At 36.6% G+C, this 18,643-nt stretch overlaps 1 protein-coding gene across 2 annotated transcripts in view; it reads right to left on the bottom strand.

The window, feature by feature from the left end:
• The window catches only part of LOC114646404 (guanine nucleotide-binding protein subunit beta-4), a 184,057-nt gene that overhangs the window by 12,355 nt on the left and 153,059 nt on the right, over positions 1–18,643 (bottom strand). For both annotated transcript variants that reach the window (XM_051923988.1, XM_028794581.2), the window contains exons 2-3: positions 8,207–8,322; positions 5,245–5,283 (exon numbers count right to left, since the gene is read on the bottom strand). In XM_051923988.1, coding sequence (XP_051779948.1) covers positions 5,245–5,283; positions 8,207–8,263 — 96 coding nt within the window. In that variant the 5' untranslated portion in view covers positions 8,264–8,322. The remainder of the gene's footprint in view (positions 1–5,244; positions 5,284–8,206; positions 8,323–18,643) is intronic.

The raw sequence follows: 18,643 nt of genomic DNA, 5'->3' as shown, positions 1-18,643 counted from the left end.
TAATTATAAAAAAATTTTTTGAAAATGAATACTCCAAATAGATACAATTAGAATACTGCATTACGACATAGTTTACCTAATGCTGAATGGTAAATCTAAATTCTTTTCTAGATATATGAAACTCAAAAAAATAAGCTCAGTTTATTCCACACAACTTAAGCAAATGCTGATGCTAATGCAAAAAGTTCAATGAGTAAAGCAGTCGTGGAAGCAAGTAAATTAAATGTAAGGAAAGGAAGTTAAGATTATCTCATTTCTATTTACTATACCTATGTCTCATTTCCTAGGAACATCTGAGTACTGGGGTGTTTTTCGAACAAAGATTTTTAGTGAAGCAGTATTTAGTTGTATGAAATTAAATGTGAAAAACTGGCTGTGCAAAATTTGGGTACCCCTGTGATTTTGCTGATTTGAATGCATGTAACTGCTCAATACTGATTACTTGCAACACCAAATTGGTTGAATTAGCTCGTTAAGCCTTGAACTTCACAGACAGGTGTGCCTAATCATGAGAGTGCCTAATCATGAGAAAAGGTATTTAAGGTGGTCAATTTCAAGTTGTGCTCCCCTTTGATTGTTCAGTATCATGGTTTAGGGGAAGGCTACAAAAAGCTATCTCAAAGGTTTAAACTGTCAGTTTCAGCTGTAAGGAATATAATCAGGAAATGGAAGGCCACAGGCACAGTTGCTGTTAAACCCAGGTCTGGCAGGCCAAGAAAAATACAGAAGCGGCATATGCGCAGAATTGTGAGAATGGTTACAGACAACCCACAGATCACCTACAAAGACCTGCAAGAACATCTTGCTGCAGATGGTGTATCTGTACATCGTTCTACAATTCAGTGCAATTTGCACAAAGAACATCTGTATGGCAGGGTGATGAGAAAGAATCCCTTTCTGCACTCACGCCACAAATAGTCGCTTGTTATATGCAAATGCTCATTTAGACAAGCCAGATTAATTTTGGAACAAAGTGCTTTGGACTGATGAGACAAAAATTGAGTTATTTGGTCAAAACAAAAAGCGCTCTGCATGGCGGAAGAACACCACCGCATTCCAAGAAAAACACCTGCTTCCTACTGTCAAATTTGGTGGAGGTTCCATCATGCTGTAGTGCTGTGTGGCTAGTTCAGGGACTGGGGCCCTTGTTAAAGTCGAGGGTTGGATGAATTCAACCCAATATCAACAAATTCTTCAGGATAATGTTCAAACATCAGTTACAAAGTTGAAGTTATGCAGGAGTTGGATATTCCAACAAGACAATGACCCAAAACACAGTTCGAAATCTACAAAGGCATTCATGCAGAGGGAGAAGTACAATGTTCTGGATTTGCCATCACAGTCCCCTGACTTGAATATCACTGGATGATTTGAAGCAGGCTGTGCATGCCCGGCAGCCATCAAATTTATTTGAACTGGAGAGATTTTCTATGGAAGAATGCTCAAAAATACCTCCATCCAGAATTCACACACTCCTCAAAGGCTATAGGAGGCGTCTAGAGGCTGTTATATTTGCAAAAGGAGGCTCAACTAAGTATTGATGTAATATCTCTGTTGGGGTGCCCAAATGTATGCACCCGTCTAATTTTGTTATGATGCATATTGCATATTTTCTGTTAATCCAATAAACTTAATGTCACTGCTGAAATACTACTGTTTCCATAAGACGTCGTATATTAAAAGGAAGTTGCTACTTTGAAAGCTCAGCCAATGAATGATAAACAAAAATCCAAAGAATTAAGAGGGGTTCCCAAACTTTTTCATATGACTGTATTTCTTATATATTTTGATTGAATTCCTGTTTAACAAAATTCAGACAAGTTTCAATGATGTGTGAAGGATATAACTGGCAACTGCAGGTCTAATATCTGATGAATCTTTAGTTTCTACAATGGTTTAGTGCGTAATTGGGAGATTTTCCATCAGAACTGACCAAGGAAGCTTATAATAAGGAATCAGAATATAACTTGTAGTAAAATGTGAACAGTCCAAAAATAAAGATGCAAATCCTTGTTCTTTTAAAATGGTTTAGTGCGTAATTGGGAAATTTTCCATTAGAACTGACCAAGGAAGCTTATAATAAGGAATCATAATACTGTATAACTTGTAATAAAATGTGAACAGTCCAAAAATAAAGATGCAAATCCTTGTTCTTTTGTTAATGAAAAATTAAGCAGAATTCTAAACAGGGGAGAATTTTGTGAAGCACATATATTTAAATAAAAAAAAACACATTGATAAAATGTATCACTACAAGCTTGAAAATTTCTGACATCAATTTTAGTTTCTCCAATGCAGTTTAAATGGGTGATCAGCTGTTAAGGCACAAAGGTACACTGCAAAAAATGAAATCTAAGCAAATCTAAGTAAAAAGTATTTATATAACGACATTAAATTTTGTTTTCTTTATTGTAAGAATTATTGACTTATCAAAAAATTTCATTTTCTACATTTATTTGGCTTATTTTAGGAAATCTCGTCAAGTAAATGTTGCTTACCCCATTGGCAGATTTGTTTGCTAAATAAAAGCAAAACAATTCCCATTTAAAAAGTTTTTGCATATGCATTTTTTGCAGTGTAGCACGGGGAAGAAATATTTTTTACACAAAATGCCTTTCTGTGATGAGGATAGCATGGAGCGTTCATACTGATGTAAGAGTACAGAGGCTCCTAGGATGTGTTGAAGATAGAAAACCAAGTCTTTCCTGAGAAACAATGTGAGATGGAAATAACTCTGCCTTGTAGGGGTAGCACATAGTCCTCAGTAACAGTAAGAGATAAGGGCATGTTTCCCGTTTTCAAACATCCAGCCTGGAGGAACACGAAATGTGGTGCCTGCATGGCAGATCTGGTTTGTTAAGGCCAATAAAAGGCAGAGTAATTCTGAAACATAAAAACCCACAGGATAAAATTCTAGTCAGTGTCTCTGGAGTAAACATAAATTCACCCATAATCTCAAATTCCAGTGCCTGGCCATGAGCGATCCTGAAATGGGGTTTAAAGTCACTTACAGGTCTGTGGAGAAAGCAGTGCAGAGTTGGACAGTGAGCTGGGACAAAAGGATTGCTAAGAAATGAGAGCCAGGAGGTGAAGAAAGTATTTATGTATACTTTGAGGTGACAAGTGTCTAAGCCACATCACCGGGTAGGTATAGTTCACAGTTTTGTTAAGACACACAGCAGGAAGAAAGTTTGTTTATCATATGTGTTTTGTAATCATTAATTCTTCCCTCCAGTTAATGCATTAATAAAAGGTACAAGTGCCTGTTAGTTTTAAATTGTAATGCAAAGCACAATACAACCCCGTCCAGGTTATTCTGATGACTGGTAACTTGTAAATCAACCTGTGCAAAAGCTTAGCATTTAAAGAGGAAAAATTTTTTATGAAATTCTAGAAATTGTCCTTAAATTACCGTATCATGGTATAGTGAAAAACTTCAGGCTAGTGATAATAATGAATATACACTAGGGCTGCTGCAATTAATGCAATAAATAAATAATTTTGGTTGAATTATACAAGTTCTTCTTGCTCCTCCTCTACATTGCGCACCTGCGTACAGCAACTATGTGTATATTTTTTTTTGAGTAGGCTAATCATGGCAGCAGTTTCTCCACATTTAGCGGGAGAAGGTCCCTAACAAATATCATGCAAAACTCTCCACAGACAAAAAAAAAATCTGGGAAAATGATTGTATAAAAACAGATGGTGTTCCGCAATAGCATCAGCTCAAAGCATGCACCTGATGGGTTAGCACACTGAAGTATAGCAATGGACAAGCCAATGGTGCATGAAATGACCTTACACTTACTTAGATTTTCTACAATAGTTCTTTTAGTGTTGTGAAGATGGTTAACTTGAGAAATTCATGCTACTGACTAGCATCAGGATGAAGGTTTGAGCTGCTCGAGCATTTGTATTTCTTTGAATAGAACAGTTAAATTGTGTGCAAAATGTAATTATTTTCCACCACTATTACTCAAAGAGTGCACTGAACTGAAAAAAATGTTTCTGTACATAGAGTATCCTAGCCAAATGCATGACAACAAGTTAAATAATAACACCTAATCTGATCTATAATGCTATTTCTCTCACAAAGCACACATAAATCTGTTTCTGAATTATTTCCATAATGGGTTAAAAGTGGAAATAATATATGCCTGTGTGTGTGTGTGTGTGCGTTTTGTTTTTTTTTTGTTTTTTTTAAAATAAACAAACAAGTGCAATTCCTGAAATTTTCTTGCCCAAATACAAAAGCATTTCCAGACAAGACCTCTCTATTTTCTTTTTGACATTTGTTGAAGAGGGACTACATCAATACTGTGAGTCATTTATATTTGTAGTTTAACATGAAGTCACACATTAGTGCAGTACAGACTTTCTTGGTGCTACTGATACTATTTATAAAAAAAAAAAAAAAAAAAAAAAAAACGTTTTCTAAACAATGGCACCAAATTAGTACTGAAATATCAGTTCTTGTGGCATCCTTACTAGTCGCTAGTAAGAAATTCTCAAATTAATTAGCTTCATATCACTAAAAGAAACACTATTTGTTGGGTAAGCAAGGGAAAAGTACATTGAAGTTATAGTGTTTCCTCCTCAGTTGTTTGTGCATGGAACAAGTGCTGCTGTGGGACATTATCTCCATTTTATACAGTGAACACCCAACCATTTGATCAGTTCTTCTACTGAAATACTCTCAACACAGAGGAGTCTTTCAGCTGATATTTACCCTGACTTTCCTATGCAGAATGTGGTGCTTATTCCACCATAATTAGGATAATCAAAAACTGTACTGAGCATAGTAACATGCTAACATGCAATTTTGTACGAGACGCAGAGATTATTAGGCAGTTAACTAAATATGATCAGGCTAATTTTTTGCAAAATTACACTGAATAATTGTGACAGTGCTAGTATTATCTACCTATCCATCAATGTTTTTAACTTGATTTTTCTATCATGGAACTTTGGGTTGCTACAGCCTGGCCCAAAAGCATCAAATACAAATCAGGAGGAAATTGTTGCCAGAGAAAATCCACCAAACCTGGGGAGAATACGCAAACAAATCCAGACAGACTATGCTAGGAAATGAACCTATACAGTAAATTAACATTTTATAATGTCTTTTAATCAACTTATTATTGTACAGTTTATTATGTAAAGTGTTACTTGTATAAACTATCGTCATAAAACTTACCTATTCTGCTAATGAACAAGGTCAAATAAAGCTATCAAAACACTTACCTGGGAAAGTGTGGAGTCACTACATGCTTTCCTGGCATCCTGAAACAAAACAGAGAACAAAAATGCCAATAATACTGAAACAGATAATAAAAAGCATAATAAAAAAACTGCAAAGTACAAATAACATTTTTCTGCTCATCCCTCCTGCTAGAATGGGTTTAAATCTGGATTGTAGGTTTCCTTGCACAGAGACACATTTTCGGTTCAGCCCACAATTTAGGGCCGTATGAAGGCCACCCCAATACTTTAACATTTTTGTCTTTAAGTTGGAGGTATGCTTAGCATTACAGTTTTGCTGGAAGACAAATATGCAACCAAGTTTTAACTTTCTGGCATACATCCTGAAGTACTGCTTCAGAATTTTTTGATAATCCTTTTTACTCATGATGTAATTTATTTTCTGACAAGCTCCAGTCCTTTTCCCAAAAAATGCACCCCAAACATGGTGCTGTTACCTGTATGCCTCACAGCTGGCTAGGATAGTGTTCTTTGACTTAAAAACCTCAACCTTCTTCTTCCATACTAATCCTTTTTAATTTATGGTGTAATTATTTTCTGTCATGGTCCAGTCCTTTTACCAGCAAAACACCCCCCAAACATGGTGTTGTTACCTCTATGACTCACAGTGGGCTAGGATAGTGTTCTTTGGCTTAAAAACCTAAACCATCTTCCTCCATACATAGGATTAATCTTTATGGCCAAAACACAGAATAGTCCCCCCAAAAATCTAAGACACTGTCATTCTGATCACTTGCAAACTTTAGTCTGGGTTTTTTTATGTGGGTCTTGAGTGAATGCTGTTCAGGCCAAGGCAATGGACTCTCTTAATAGTAGTTCAACTCATTTCCAGTTCCTTTGTCGTTATCTTGGGGTTTACTTGAACCTTTTGCAACAAAGCTTGTTCAGCCTTAGGAGTTAATTTGTGCCTCCTTCCTAAATTAATTTGTTAGTAAAACTAAACTGCTCCTAATGTGGAACCAGACTGGCGGAGGTCCAGAATTTTTTGAGGCCGTGGCTGAGTTGCTTGGATTTTCCCGTGGTATCAAAGGCAACAAAGCAGTGGCTCTAAAGGTAGGATATCACATGTATATAGGCACCAGGTGGATCGGTACTAAAATATTGACTTCAGTATCGATACCAGCCTTCAGACCTCAGTACAGGAACCAAAACAGTTCCAAAGCAATTACAGATACACCAAGTTGAATAATAAATTACATAAACCTTTGAACCAATGAAATTATCTTACACTAGCCAACCCGCGGCATAGCATACGCCGCATAATTATGTATTGATGGGTGAACACTTCCTGAAAGACACAGTTGTCCAAATGGGGTGGGTTTGAGGATATGACTGTAAGTGAATGCAAAGATGGAACTCTGGAGAGAGGGTGGGAAAGCGGGCCCGAGAGGTTTCGGGTCCTAACCGTCCAACGACGGGTCGGCACAACCGGTAACAATCCTTCCGCAGGTTCACCTACGGAACCCATGTTAGGACATTTACATCCTCTAGATAGGCAAGTTTGATCATCTGAAGCCCATTCCGCCCCCGCCATTCTAGTCTGCCGATTTCTTAAGTCATCTCTTAGTCATCGTACAGTACGCACTGCCTGCTCATGTGTCCACCCCCAACTCCTCACCTGAATTGCTTTTGTCTGTGTACAGTCCACATTCACTTGTGAGTCACGTTGACTGTTCATTTTCCACACACCGCCTCAGTCGCATGCACCTGTGAGTCACGTTCGGGCCGGGTGAGGTTTCCCGTGTTGAGTCCAATTAAGCCAAAGACTCCACAGCTGGTGGTGCCCTTCCATCAATTCCTTTCAGTTTCAGCTTTGCAACCATACGCTACAGTTCACATGCACCTGTGAGCCACGTTCGGGCCGGGTGAGGTTTCCCGTGTTGACTCAAATTAAGCCACAGGCTCCACACCTGGTGGTGCCCTTCCGTCAATTCCTTTCAGTTTCAGCTTTGCAACCATACTCCCCCCAGAACCCAAAGACTTTGGTTACCTGGTTGGCTGCCTGGCGGGTCATGGGAATAACGCTGCTGTATCGCTAGTCGGCATCGTGTATGGTCAGAACTACGACGGTATGTGATCTTCTTCAAACCTCCGACTTTTGTTCTTGATTAATGAACACATTCTTGGCAAATGCTTTCGCTCTTGCGCCATGGTCAGCTGTTTAGTGAATTGTTGGTGGGCGGGGCTGTCTTGTGTGCGTCTTGCTTGCCATGGACTTCGTGAATTTATATATATATATATATATATATATATATATATATATATATATATATATAATGAACAATGGCTGAAATATATCTGCCACTTAGTTATTATTTTAACATTCTCTCTTATGCAAATAAAGTAGATACACTAATTGACTTAACACATGGAATGTATGGGAACATAACATGTGGAGTTGCCTCAACTGCAAGTTTTCTGTCTGCAAGACACATTGTTTGTTCATAATCTATTAAGTTTTCACTTCTAATTATTAACAGAAAAATGACTTATAGTATACACATGGAAACAAATTAAATAATTCATGGGAAGAATTTGTGAAGCTGGAGTTTTACCTTGTACTCAACCTATTACACACTTGTGTTAAATATGAAATGATGAATTACACAATAATGAACACCTCACCTAAGCCAGATTAATCAATTACCATAATCAAGTTTGCATTATTCCCTTACAATTTTATTTGCTGAATCTAAATTTGTTTCTCATACACTTTTTCTTTGAATAAATAAAACATAATGCACTTCATTTTTCAGAAGTATGGGATCCTAAAGTGGTATCTCATTCATCCGCTGAGAGAAAAAGATCCTCCAGAACTAAGCAGATTTTTTTTTGCAAATTTTGACACTGAAATTGTTCCCAAAGAAACCACATAACCTTTTGGGGAGAGTTTGGGGATAAGGAGGGAGAATTAAAGCAAAAAAAAAAAAAAAAATGTATTTACCCGAATCTGGTTCCGCAGTTGCTCGGCTTCCTGCCGCAACTGTTCTAATTCACTCATCGTTCCGTCTCAGTGTTTCTTGTGAGCAATCCAAGTACCACAACTAGTTGCTAAAAGGCCTAAAAATAAATAAATAAAATGTGAATTAATTTCCTTAAGTAGTTTTCAATGAAAAAGTTATTCCAATGTTCAGAAATTTGACTAATACATTTAAAATCACAGTTATTGTTTGTGAAAATGTAAACTTGTAAATTTACAATCGTCTCTAACCACTTTCTTACACTGAATATAAGTGCAAGAGTGAAAGCATTTGTAAACTATTAGTGCTTCTTTCATATCTCCAGAAAGATCAAAAATGGAATAATACCATTCGTAACTGCTGCAGCAGCTGGACGCAGTTTAAAAAAAAAAAAAGTTCTTGACCAGCTTTAAAGCATATTCAACAGCGGCCTGAGGAAGTGGATCGCATCACCTACCTCAGTAGCACTGTGTCAACAGACGGTGGGTCTGAACAAGACACCCCATGTCAGATTGGGAAGGCAATGGCTATTATGTGCCACTTGGGGCCTATTTGGAAATCCAACATCATCACCCTACCAACTAAAATTTGCCTTCTGAATTAGATATTATTCTCTAGATAATTATTATTCCTGCTGCTATCTACAGTAATGGCCAAAGGTTTTGAGAAGTATTGGTTTACACAAAGTTTGCTGCTTTAGTGTTTTTAGATCGTTTTGTCCGATGTTTCTATGGTATACTGAAGTAGAACTACAAGCATTTCATAAATTTCAAAGGCTTTTATTGACAATTACATTAAGTTTATGCAAAGAGTCAATATTTGCAGTGTTGGCCCTTCTTTTTCAAGACCTCTGCAGTTCACTCTGGCATGCTGTCAATCAACTTCTGGGCCAAATCCTGATTAAGAGATCAAAAAACACTGAAGCAGCAAACTTTGTGAAAACCAATACTTGTGTCATTCTCAAAACTTTTGGCCACAATTGTATGCCAGTGAAATGTGGAAGGCAACTGCAACCACTGTGAAATGACTGAACATTCTACAGCAACAGATCCTTCATATCTCATACTGTGACCACGTCAGAAATTAAGTAAATCACCGAACCACCACTTGCCACCTATCCAATATCGTCAATGAATGCATGCCCCCAGAATGCCCACCCAGAGTGGCCATGCAGTTGATGCCAGTGGAAGGGAAACAGAAGCAAGGGCGACCAAGGTAAACCTGGTGGTGCACCTTTTTTGAAGGCCTTTATGTTGTCGACTTGGCATTGGATGAAACAGACTGCTGCTGCTGACCAGGTTTGATGCAAATCACTTGCCGGCCAATGTGCCACCCAGCGCAGTAGGAACGGTCTAAGTAATATAGGGCAATGTTCACCTCATTTGCAGCTATTAGTTCTGTAATTTTAACCATTTAAAGCAATAATCAGTATTTTTAACAATAATAATAAAATTGCTCCACCTTATAGAACTCCACAGAATATCTAAATTATGATTTACACATTTTCCTCCTGTGCAATTTTTAACTGACAGTAAGACACAGCATTTTTTCAAATAAAATTTTTAAAATTTCCTGGCAAGTGTGTTGCACGGTATAACCTGCGTTCTGTAATAAAATTAAAAAAAAAAAAAAAAAGACTGCAATGTTTCTTGAGAAAGTGTTTTCACTTTCACCATTTTTGAATCCAAAACTGAACTTTAGTAATGATAGTACCTTGCAAACCAAGTGAACAAAATAACAGGAGGTGCTAATGCAAATAGAAACGTTTCTTTAATAACCAATTAGCATTTAATGACTAGATAACAAACTTAAAGGTGAACTAATAGAGTTTACTATTAGAACACTGATGGAATGGCTACTGAAAATGGGCTTTGCATATGTAAATAATAAAAAATGGCAATTTCAAACAATAACAGCCACAGAGTATCAATTTCTAATTAAGTAAATAAATAAAATGAAAAATTCTGGATGTTGCCAAACCTTTGACTAGTAGTGTATACATTGCTGCAAACTCACACCCATACATACATACACACTCAGACAGAGAAAGAGCAACCATCTCACAGCTACAAGTAACCAGTATGTTTGTGGGTGTCTTCTGCATAATAAAGTTAAAAATTCAGAGTAATAGTGTACTTTGCTTAGTATGTCTAACTACAACTCTGATTTCCAAACTATGTTCATTGGATAAAATCATGTAAACCAAGCATTAGCCATTTCCACTAGCATATTGTGCAGTACTGGCTAGGGATACACTCTTCTTTAAGACAGAATTTCTTTAAAGTGCAACACTAGCACCACATTTAAAAAAACAAAACGTAATGTATCAGTAACAAACTATGATCATTCTAAGGTTACATTCCAGAAAAATACAGAAGCAAAACAACTGGTTACATGAAATGATTGGACACTTGTGTAAAACAGAATACTGGGAGAAATATCTTACATTTCTGGGAAGTTCAGCAGCAACAGATGATGCAACCTGCTGATGCTAACTTTAAGGCAGGAAGGAACTTTCCTTTACTAAGTTCCCTTATTGCATGTACAAAAGCAATACATTTTAGGAAGTGACTTTGAGTCAATAGTTTTAAAATCCATTAAAAATGTCACATATTAAAATAGAATAATTAAACATGCCACTAAAAATAATATTTTTAATTACGTGAATAAGCAGCACATATACACTCCATATTCTACCAAAAGGATTTGATGTGGATAGGATGGCAGTTTAAGTCCTTGCAGTGTTGATCAAAATATTAACTCCTGCATGGTAGAATGGATCAAAGAAATAGGGCCTAACTGTTAATACTAGCACTGATATATCAGGTCAGTTATTTGGCTCTGTGTGTACACTGGTAGAGACTTCAACAATGATATGATGCTGAAACTTTTCAAAGCAAAGCATGTTTATTAGATTATGTGGCACACCTGTCTGAACAGGTTATGGTTAAAAAAAAGTTTTGAGCCTAGTGTCTCAGTATCTGTCTTCAGCATGTGGCAATTTGAGAAGTTAGTGTTGGTCTAACAGGCTCGAGTCCAAATATTAAAAAAAGGCTTAAAAATACTAAATATGACCATTTTTCAAGACAAGAATGTTATTGGATATTAATGTGTCTTCAGATTACAGAAATATTGTAAAACAGTATATCTATGTCACTTTAGAATGGAATAAGAAAGGCAAATAAACTATGAGATATGGTAATTTTAAAAGAAAACCATCTCTACACATCATCTTGCACGTTGTTTCTCCCTCCATGGTACTGTGTGAAAGCCAAGAAACTGGCACCTTCCCATCATAGGGAAGAACTACCACACTAGCACCCATACACAATTCCATTCACGCTACCCTGTAATCACTACTTCAAATTATCTTTACAGCTTAAATAATGTAATGAGCAGACAAACGAAAAGGCAATGTTTTCTTATCTCAAGAAAAAGAGTTAAGAATCTGTGATAAAATAATTTCTAGTTTCCTTTTCGTTATCACAAGGATGTCTCATAAACATGTGTAAGATATATAAAATGTAAAATTTTGCTGCTTGAAAGTGGACATATTTTTTAGGTTTTAAGTCTTTTTCATTCACCTATAGAGCCAGATAGCCTTTAATCTCCGTGTAAGCCACAAGAACAGACAAGGTATTTTAAAACTGTATAAAAATGCTTCACTTTGAAACACAATTTTGAAGTGTCAAATTATTACACATAAATAATTAAGAAGTAATCATTTTGACTTGAAAAATACCAAACTTATCCTTCATTCCATCCCAACTCAGCAGCCTATACACATGGCCAGGAGGCACCAGGAACACAAAACACCATGTGCGACTGGCTGCAGGTGAAGACAACCACTTAAAAAATGTACAAACACTGCTATCACTGTTTTGCTCCTTCTGGGGGCTTGAATCATAGACAAAGGTAACGAAAATGGCCAGACACCTCCAACTCAGCGCGCGTCACTCCTGGGCAGTGTGCTTACATCGAACTATGACCCATCGTTCTATACCACTAAGCAATGCAATCTCTCCTCCTTTACCACTTCAGAGAAATATTGTGCACCCTTTAACAGCAAATTCTTCCAACTCTCTATTATATGTACTGAAGGTGCCAGATTATCTACCATCAGACGCAAGTCTCTTAGAGGCATGTTTCCAAGGAAAGTCCAAAAATAAATAAGACTGGCATTGCATTTTCCTTCATTTCTAAAAATATGTTTGCGGGAAACTGTTTAGCATTTTATTAATAATTTAAATATATGGGTATTTAACACCTACCTACCTTTGCAATCACATATATCAGCTGTTAATAATGTCACATACTTTGTCAGTTGTGTGACTATCTAGGGGTGGAGTTTGATTTGCTTTTAATCCTATTTTTTGTAAAAAGTGATCTATATGTATGGAATGATTACAATAAAATTTAAAAAAAAAAAAAAAGTTTGTGAGACTGTAACTAATAAATGCCTTAAAGCTCTCAGTGTTCCCACCACCTTTCTTTGCAGCTCTTCTCTTTGCACACCTACTGACCCTTTCTTCTAACACCAAACCATTGCTTCAGTTATTTACTTCTCAGTGGTTTTTAGCCATTAACCTTTGAAATCAAAACAGTCAAAGATCTACCATCATATATACTAAGTCTGGGCTATTGAGAACAGTTGTGCATTTATCTTATTCTCGCTTTACTATGGCTAAAATTATATTAAGTGGTGCAAAGGGTTGTTAAGGCATTAACTGTCAGAAAGAGGACTGTAGTGTGAACACTATGTGGACTGCAAGCACTTCAGTTTTGATATTGAGACAGCAAGTCTAGTGTAGTGGTCAGGAGTTCAACTGTTAGGCAGGTTCAATCACATTTGCTTGCTCAAAAAAAGAAAAAAAATCCCATTCTATTTTTGCCATATTTTGCAATTTTTTTAAATTGGAAAGTGTTGCATGCTTATGCATATACCATTTGTAACTTTTGCTTTGATTTCAGCATGAATTTATGATAGCAGAGTCTGGGAACTTGTGCAACATTTTACTGCATTTGCATACTTAATTACTATTCTGCTAAGTAAACCTACTAAATGTGCATTGCTACTGGAGTGCTTTAAATTTTGTATATTATATTTGGCAGTGGCGGGATTTGAACCCACAACCTCAGGGTTTGAAGTCCAAAGCCATAATCACTATCCCACATTATGACACACATTATATACAAGTTTCACAACTATGTATAGATGGCCGGAGCCAAAAAAAAAAAAAAGTGTTATGGGTGTATCTTGTTGCTTCTACATTTTGCTGTGTAGGTATAGCATGCTGCAAAGATTTCTTAATCTTTATCAAACTGCCATGTTTTAAGATAAATCAAAGACTAAATGAAAAAAATGATGTAAGCCACCAAAAAATAAAAAAAAAACCAAAAAAAAAACCTCAGAAGCCGTCAAAATTATAAAACCAACTTGAGCCTAAGCACAATAGTTTAAAACAGTATAATCTTTTAAAGTTAGTTTCTATTTCTAAACTAAATTTATCTTGGAGCAAACGTCAGCTTGGACACAAGCTTTGTACATCAGCAAAGGCTGCAGTGAAAATAACAACACTTTTCAGTAGTATGGCTGAGATTGAAGACTTGCCTTTTAACAAATGTCTCATACCAAAAAAAAAAAAAAAAGTACCATACCTAACCTTCCCATGGACAACTAATGTATAATGTGTAATTAGACTGAATGGTAACAAACAAATAACACAAGATTGGCAACGTACTGGAAGTCCTAACCCTATAAACGGAAACTTCTCAGATTGTGTTTTCTTGTGTTACTACAGAAATTATTAGCCGTTTAATAATATATCTGAATGTAATTTAATTTGTTCATTATTAATGTTCACATTATTTAAGCAATTATTTGCTAATAAATACAAACGAGAATAACAATGAAATAGCTGCTGCCTGTTTGGCATTAAGTTAAATTTGCCCCTATGTCCATTCTACTCTGCTCATCATTTGTTTTCATATTTTGATACAATTACTAGACCAAGGAAATTCCATAGAAAAATGAGAATTAAAAAGAAAATGACAAAAAAAAACAGTTAAGCATTTAAACCTATGTCAAAATACCTTCATTTATTTAAAATGCACTTCTCCCACTACTAGAGTTTTCAAAATGCAAAATAAGGTAAAAATGTCACCTAATTACTAGAATGTGAACAATGAAAGGTAAAAATGACGATTATGAAGTTTATTGGAATGAACACCTGCAGCCACAGGGGGTTCTCAAGACTGAATTTGAAGACCCATGACAAAGAGGATACATGTGAACACTCATCTCCTACCTGGGGCATCTCAGACCTTTGATTATTAGTTTGAGTACTACCCACACAACCAGGTGCTATACTTGAAATTCTATACGATGCACAATTGGACCAATATTCCATGTCGCTACTTGTATGAAAAGCATGCATTCTCCTGAAACAATGCTTCATTTTTTATGTTCTCATATTATCAAAATTACAATGAATTAACCTGTAAATAAACAAAAGCAAACCCCACACACTCCAACTCCAATCCTACCACATTAGATAAGAAGTGATCACATGAAGCATTATGTATTAGCAATACAAGTTATGAGTAACAAAACAGAAATGGTCAAGCTAAGTAGTGAAAAAGTAATAAACATACCATGTCCAACTTGGGCAGAGAGCAAAGATCTGAAACAGCAGTTCAAATTAAACACACTTTGTGTAGAGTTTTTTGATACAATTATTAATAAAAAAAAAAAAAATCAGTATGCAAAAGCCAATATCATGATGTTTAGCACTTTAAAAACTTCTCATGAACATTAAATCCACAAAATGTCCAGTGTTCTTCTGAAAAAAAAAAAAAAAAAAAAAAATCTAAAACGGTTAGCTAATGCCTATACAATTAGGTTTATCTTGTACAGTAGACCCCCGTGAAGTCGCGGTTCAGAGTTCGCGACCTCAGACATTCGCGGATTTTTTCTTAGAACCTATCTAATAATTATTAGCGGAAACCGCAAATATCCTCCGCAATTTTTATGGCTTTTATCGTGGCAATACTGTAATGTAGAGAGAACAGGAAGCAACTGTAGCAGAAACGCGGCTTGGGATGGTGAAAATAGCCAATAGAATTTGAAACTGCAACTCCCAGCAGTGGCTCCGATTGGTCTGCTGAGGGTGCTGGGGCTATTGGGGTCAAAGGATGTCAGCGCGGCTTTTAGAAAGGGGGCCGGTGACTAAAAGCAAAAAAAAGTTTTTGTAATTTGTTTTTCAAGTTCCTGCCTCTCTGCCTGCCTTCTGTTGGGTTACCTGTACTTATCTGTTTTGTCCTGGATCGTTTCGTGTTTGGCGTCTGCATTGTCTGCCGTCTTCCTGTGTACATAAGGACTATAATTGGACTATAATTGGATTCATGGCTATCCTGCAAAGAAAGAAGCGCTCCTGAACCCATCTTCACCATTTCAGGAACTAGCGGTAGGACTATCTTTACATTCCCAATCAACGTGTGGATCTCTGGACTATTTTCATCATTACATTTCATCCGTTGCCGTTTTTCATGACTTAAAAAACTCAACATTCCAGTTGATTTTGCAACTTCTCTCATTTTGCTATGTATTATAGTTCGCTTGCGGTACCGATTTATTTGCGTGAATCCAAGAAACACGCAGCGGGCCGAGGGAAGGGGCCTTCCTCACTCACTCGCCAGCTTTGGGGCGTGTTAACTCAGCTTAGCTAGAGAAAAATTGAATTTAGCTTTGTTTGATATTTAAAATAAAGGATTACTTAGGTCTTGATGAGTTTGAGTCCGGATATTCTCTTAAGTGTATGCCACAATGAAAAGATAGACTGCAATTCAGACTGTGGATCGTGATGTTGTGTTAAAAGGATCATGATATGATTTTTTGGAAAGATCACCCACCCCTAATTTGACTAATCAAGTTTTCAAATTTATGTAGGATTCATTAACCCTTTGGCGAGCTACTTGAAAAGGGGTTGCGAGCAATGTGTTGGAGACCCCTGCCGTAAATAAAGTTTGTTAATCAAAACTGAGAAGCATTTATTTTATATTATGCTGCTGACCTTTGATGTTGAAGGTAGAGGCTTTAAATTACAGTGGCAATTGATTTTTTTCATTTAAACAAATGAGTTACAGGTGTATCTCTAACTTAGAATATCAAAAACTTAATTTATTTTAGTAATTCAATTCAAAAAGTGAAACTCATATTATATATAGATTCATTAAACACAGAGTGATATATTTCAAGTGTTTATTTCTTTTCATTTTGCCGATTATGGTTTACAGGTAATGAAAACTCAAAATTCAGTATCTCAGAAAATTCGAATATTACACAACACCATATTATATATATATATATATATATATATATATATATATATAAATATATAAATATATATATATATAAAAATAAATAAAAGATTTTTAATACAGAAATGTTGGCCTACTGAAAAATATGTCCATGTACACAGTCAATACTTGGTTGGGGCTCCTTCTGCACGAATTACTGCATCAATGCGGCGTGGCATGGAAGCGATCAGCCTGTGGCACTGCTGAAGTATTATGGATGCCCAGGATGCATTGATAGCGGCCTTCAGCTCGTCTGCATTGTTGGGTCTGGTGTCTCTCATCTTCCTCTTGACAATACCCCATAGATTGTCTATGGGGTTTAGGTCAAGCGAGTTTGCTGGCCAATCATGCACAGTGATACCATGGTCATTAAACTAGGTATTGGTACAGTTGCCAGCTTGTCAGCAGAGGGAAGCATGAAGTGCTCTAAAATTTCCTGGTAGACGGCTGCGCTGACTTTGAACTTGATAAAACACAGTGGACCAACACCAGCAGATGACATGGCTCCCCAAATCATCACCGACTATGGAAACTTCACACTGGACCTCAAGCAACTTGGATTCTGTGCCCCTCCACTCTCCCTCCAGACTCTGGGACCTTGATTTCCAAATGAAATGCAAAATTTACTTTCATCTGAAAAGAGGACTTTGGATCACTGAGCAACAGCCCAGTCTGCTTTCTCCTTAGCCCAGGTAAGATGCTTCTGACCTTGTCTCTGGTTCAGGAGTGGCTTGACACAAGGAATGGGACAGGTTTGCCCATATCCTGGATACATCTGTGTGTGGTGGCTCTTGAAGAACTGAATCCAGTCTCTCAGTCTACTTCTTGTGGATCTCCCCCAAATTCTTGAATGGGCTGTGCTTCACAATCTTCTCAAGGCTGCAGTATTCCCTGTTGCTTATGCACCTTTTTCTGGCACATTTTTTTACTTCCACTCAATTTTCCATTAATATGCTTAGATACAGCACTCTGCGAACAGCCAACTTCTTTAGCAATGACCTTTTGTGGTTTACCCTCCTTGTGTGGCCTACTGAACCAGACAGAAACCATTTAAAGGTTTAGGACACCTTTGCAGGTGTTTTGGGTTAATTAGCTAAGTGCAGTGTGACACCACGAGTCTACAATATTGAACTTTATCACAATATTCTAATTGTCTGAGATACTGAATTTTGGGTTTTAATTAGCTATAAGCCATAATCAGCACAATGAAAAGAAAAAACACTTGAAATATATCACTCTATGTAATGAATCTATAAGAGTTTCACTTTTTGAATTGAATTACTGAAATAAATTAACTTTTCAATGATATTCTAATTTATTGAGATGCACTTGTACATGCATTCTTATTTAAACAAACGATGCATTTTTTAAACAATGCAACTTTCTTCATTTCCAACAGTAGCATAAAGAATCTGCAGAGGGAGATGGACAGATAAAAGGTCAGTAAGTCAGTCAGTCATTCTCCAGCCCGTTATATCCTAACACAGGGTCATGGGGGTCTGCTGGAGCCAATCCCAGCCAACACAGGGCGCAAGGCAGGAACAAATCCCGGGCAGGGTGCCAGCCCACCGCAGACAGATAAAAGGTACACTTCTCTATTATGACAAACTGATTTTTTGTTTAAAGATATTTCATTGCAAATGATGGTCTATAAGTAATAGAAAGGTACAAGTTGAAACTGCTTATTAAAATGAAAATTACTATCAGATGTTTAAAAAAAAAAAAATAAATACATATTCAATACATGTATGTGGATGGTGAGGCAGATTGTTTTTTGCATCCTTAATGCAAAACAAATAAAGAATTTTAATTCACAGGAAACATTACTAATGTCTGAAATTTACTGTGTATTTTGTAGGATTTAACTTTAAAATTGGACTCAAATCCTGTACCCTATCAAGTGCCCCAGCACCTTCTAAATAGCACTTAATTGTACTCGAGACACCAAAACAATAAAAAACACCACACACAACACAATACGACAGCTGTTGTTCATGTGACTCTACAGATGCCAATTGCACACAAGTCTTTCTGTATATCTCTCTCTCTCCAGCATACTGCTT

This window comes from Erpetoichthys calabaricus, chromosome 2 (genome assembly GCF_900747795.2).
Source record: "Erpetoichthys calabaricus chromosome 2, fErpCal1.3, whole genome shotgun sequence".
In the NCBI taxonomy this organism is placed as follows: domain Eukaryota; kingdom Metazoa; phylum Chordata; class Cladistia; order Polypteriformes; family Polypteridae; genus Erpetoichthys; species Erpetoichthys calabaricus.
The sequence above is the reverse complement of the archived record's forward strand: the minus strand, read 5'-3'. Positions and strand labels throughout refer to the sequence as shown.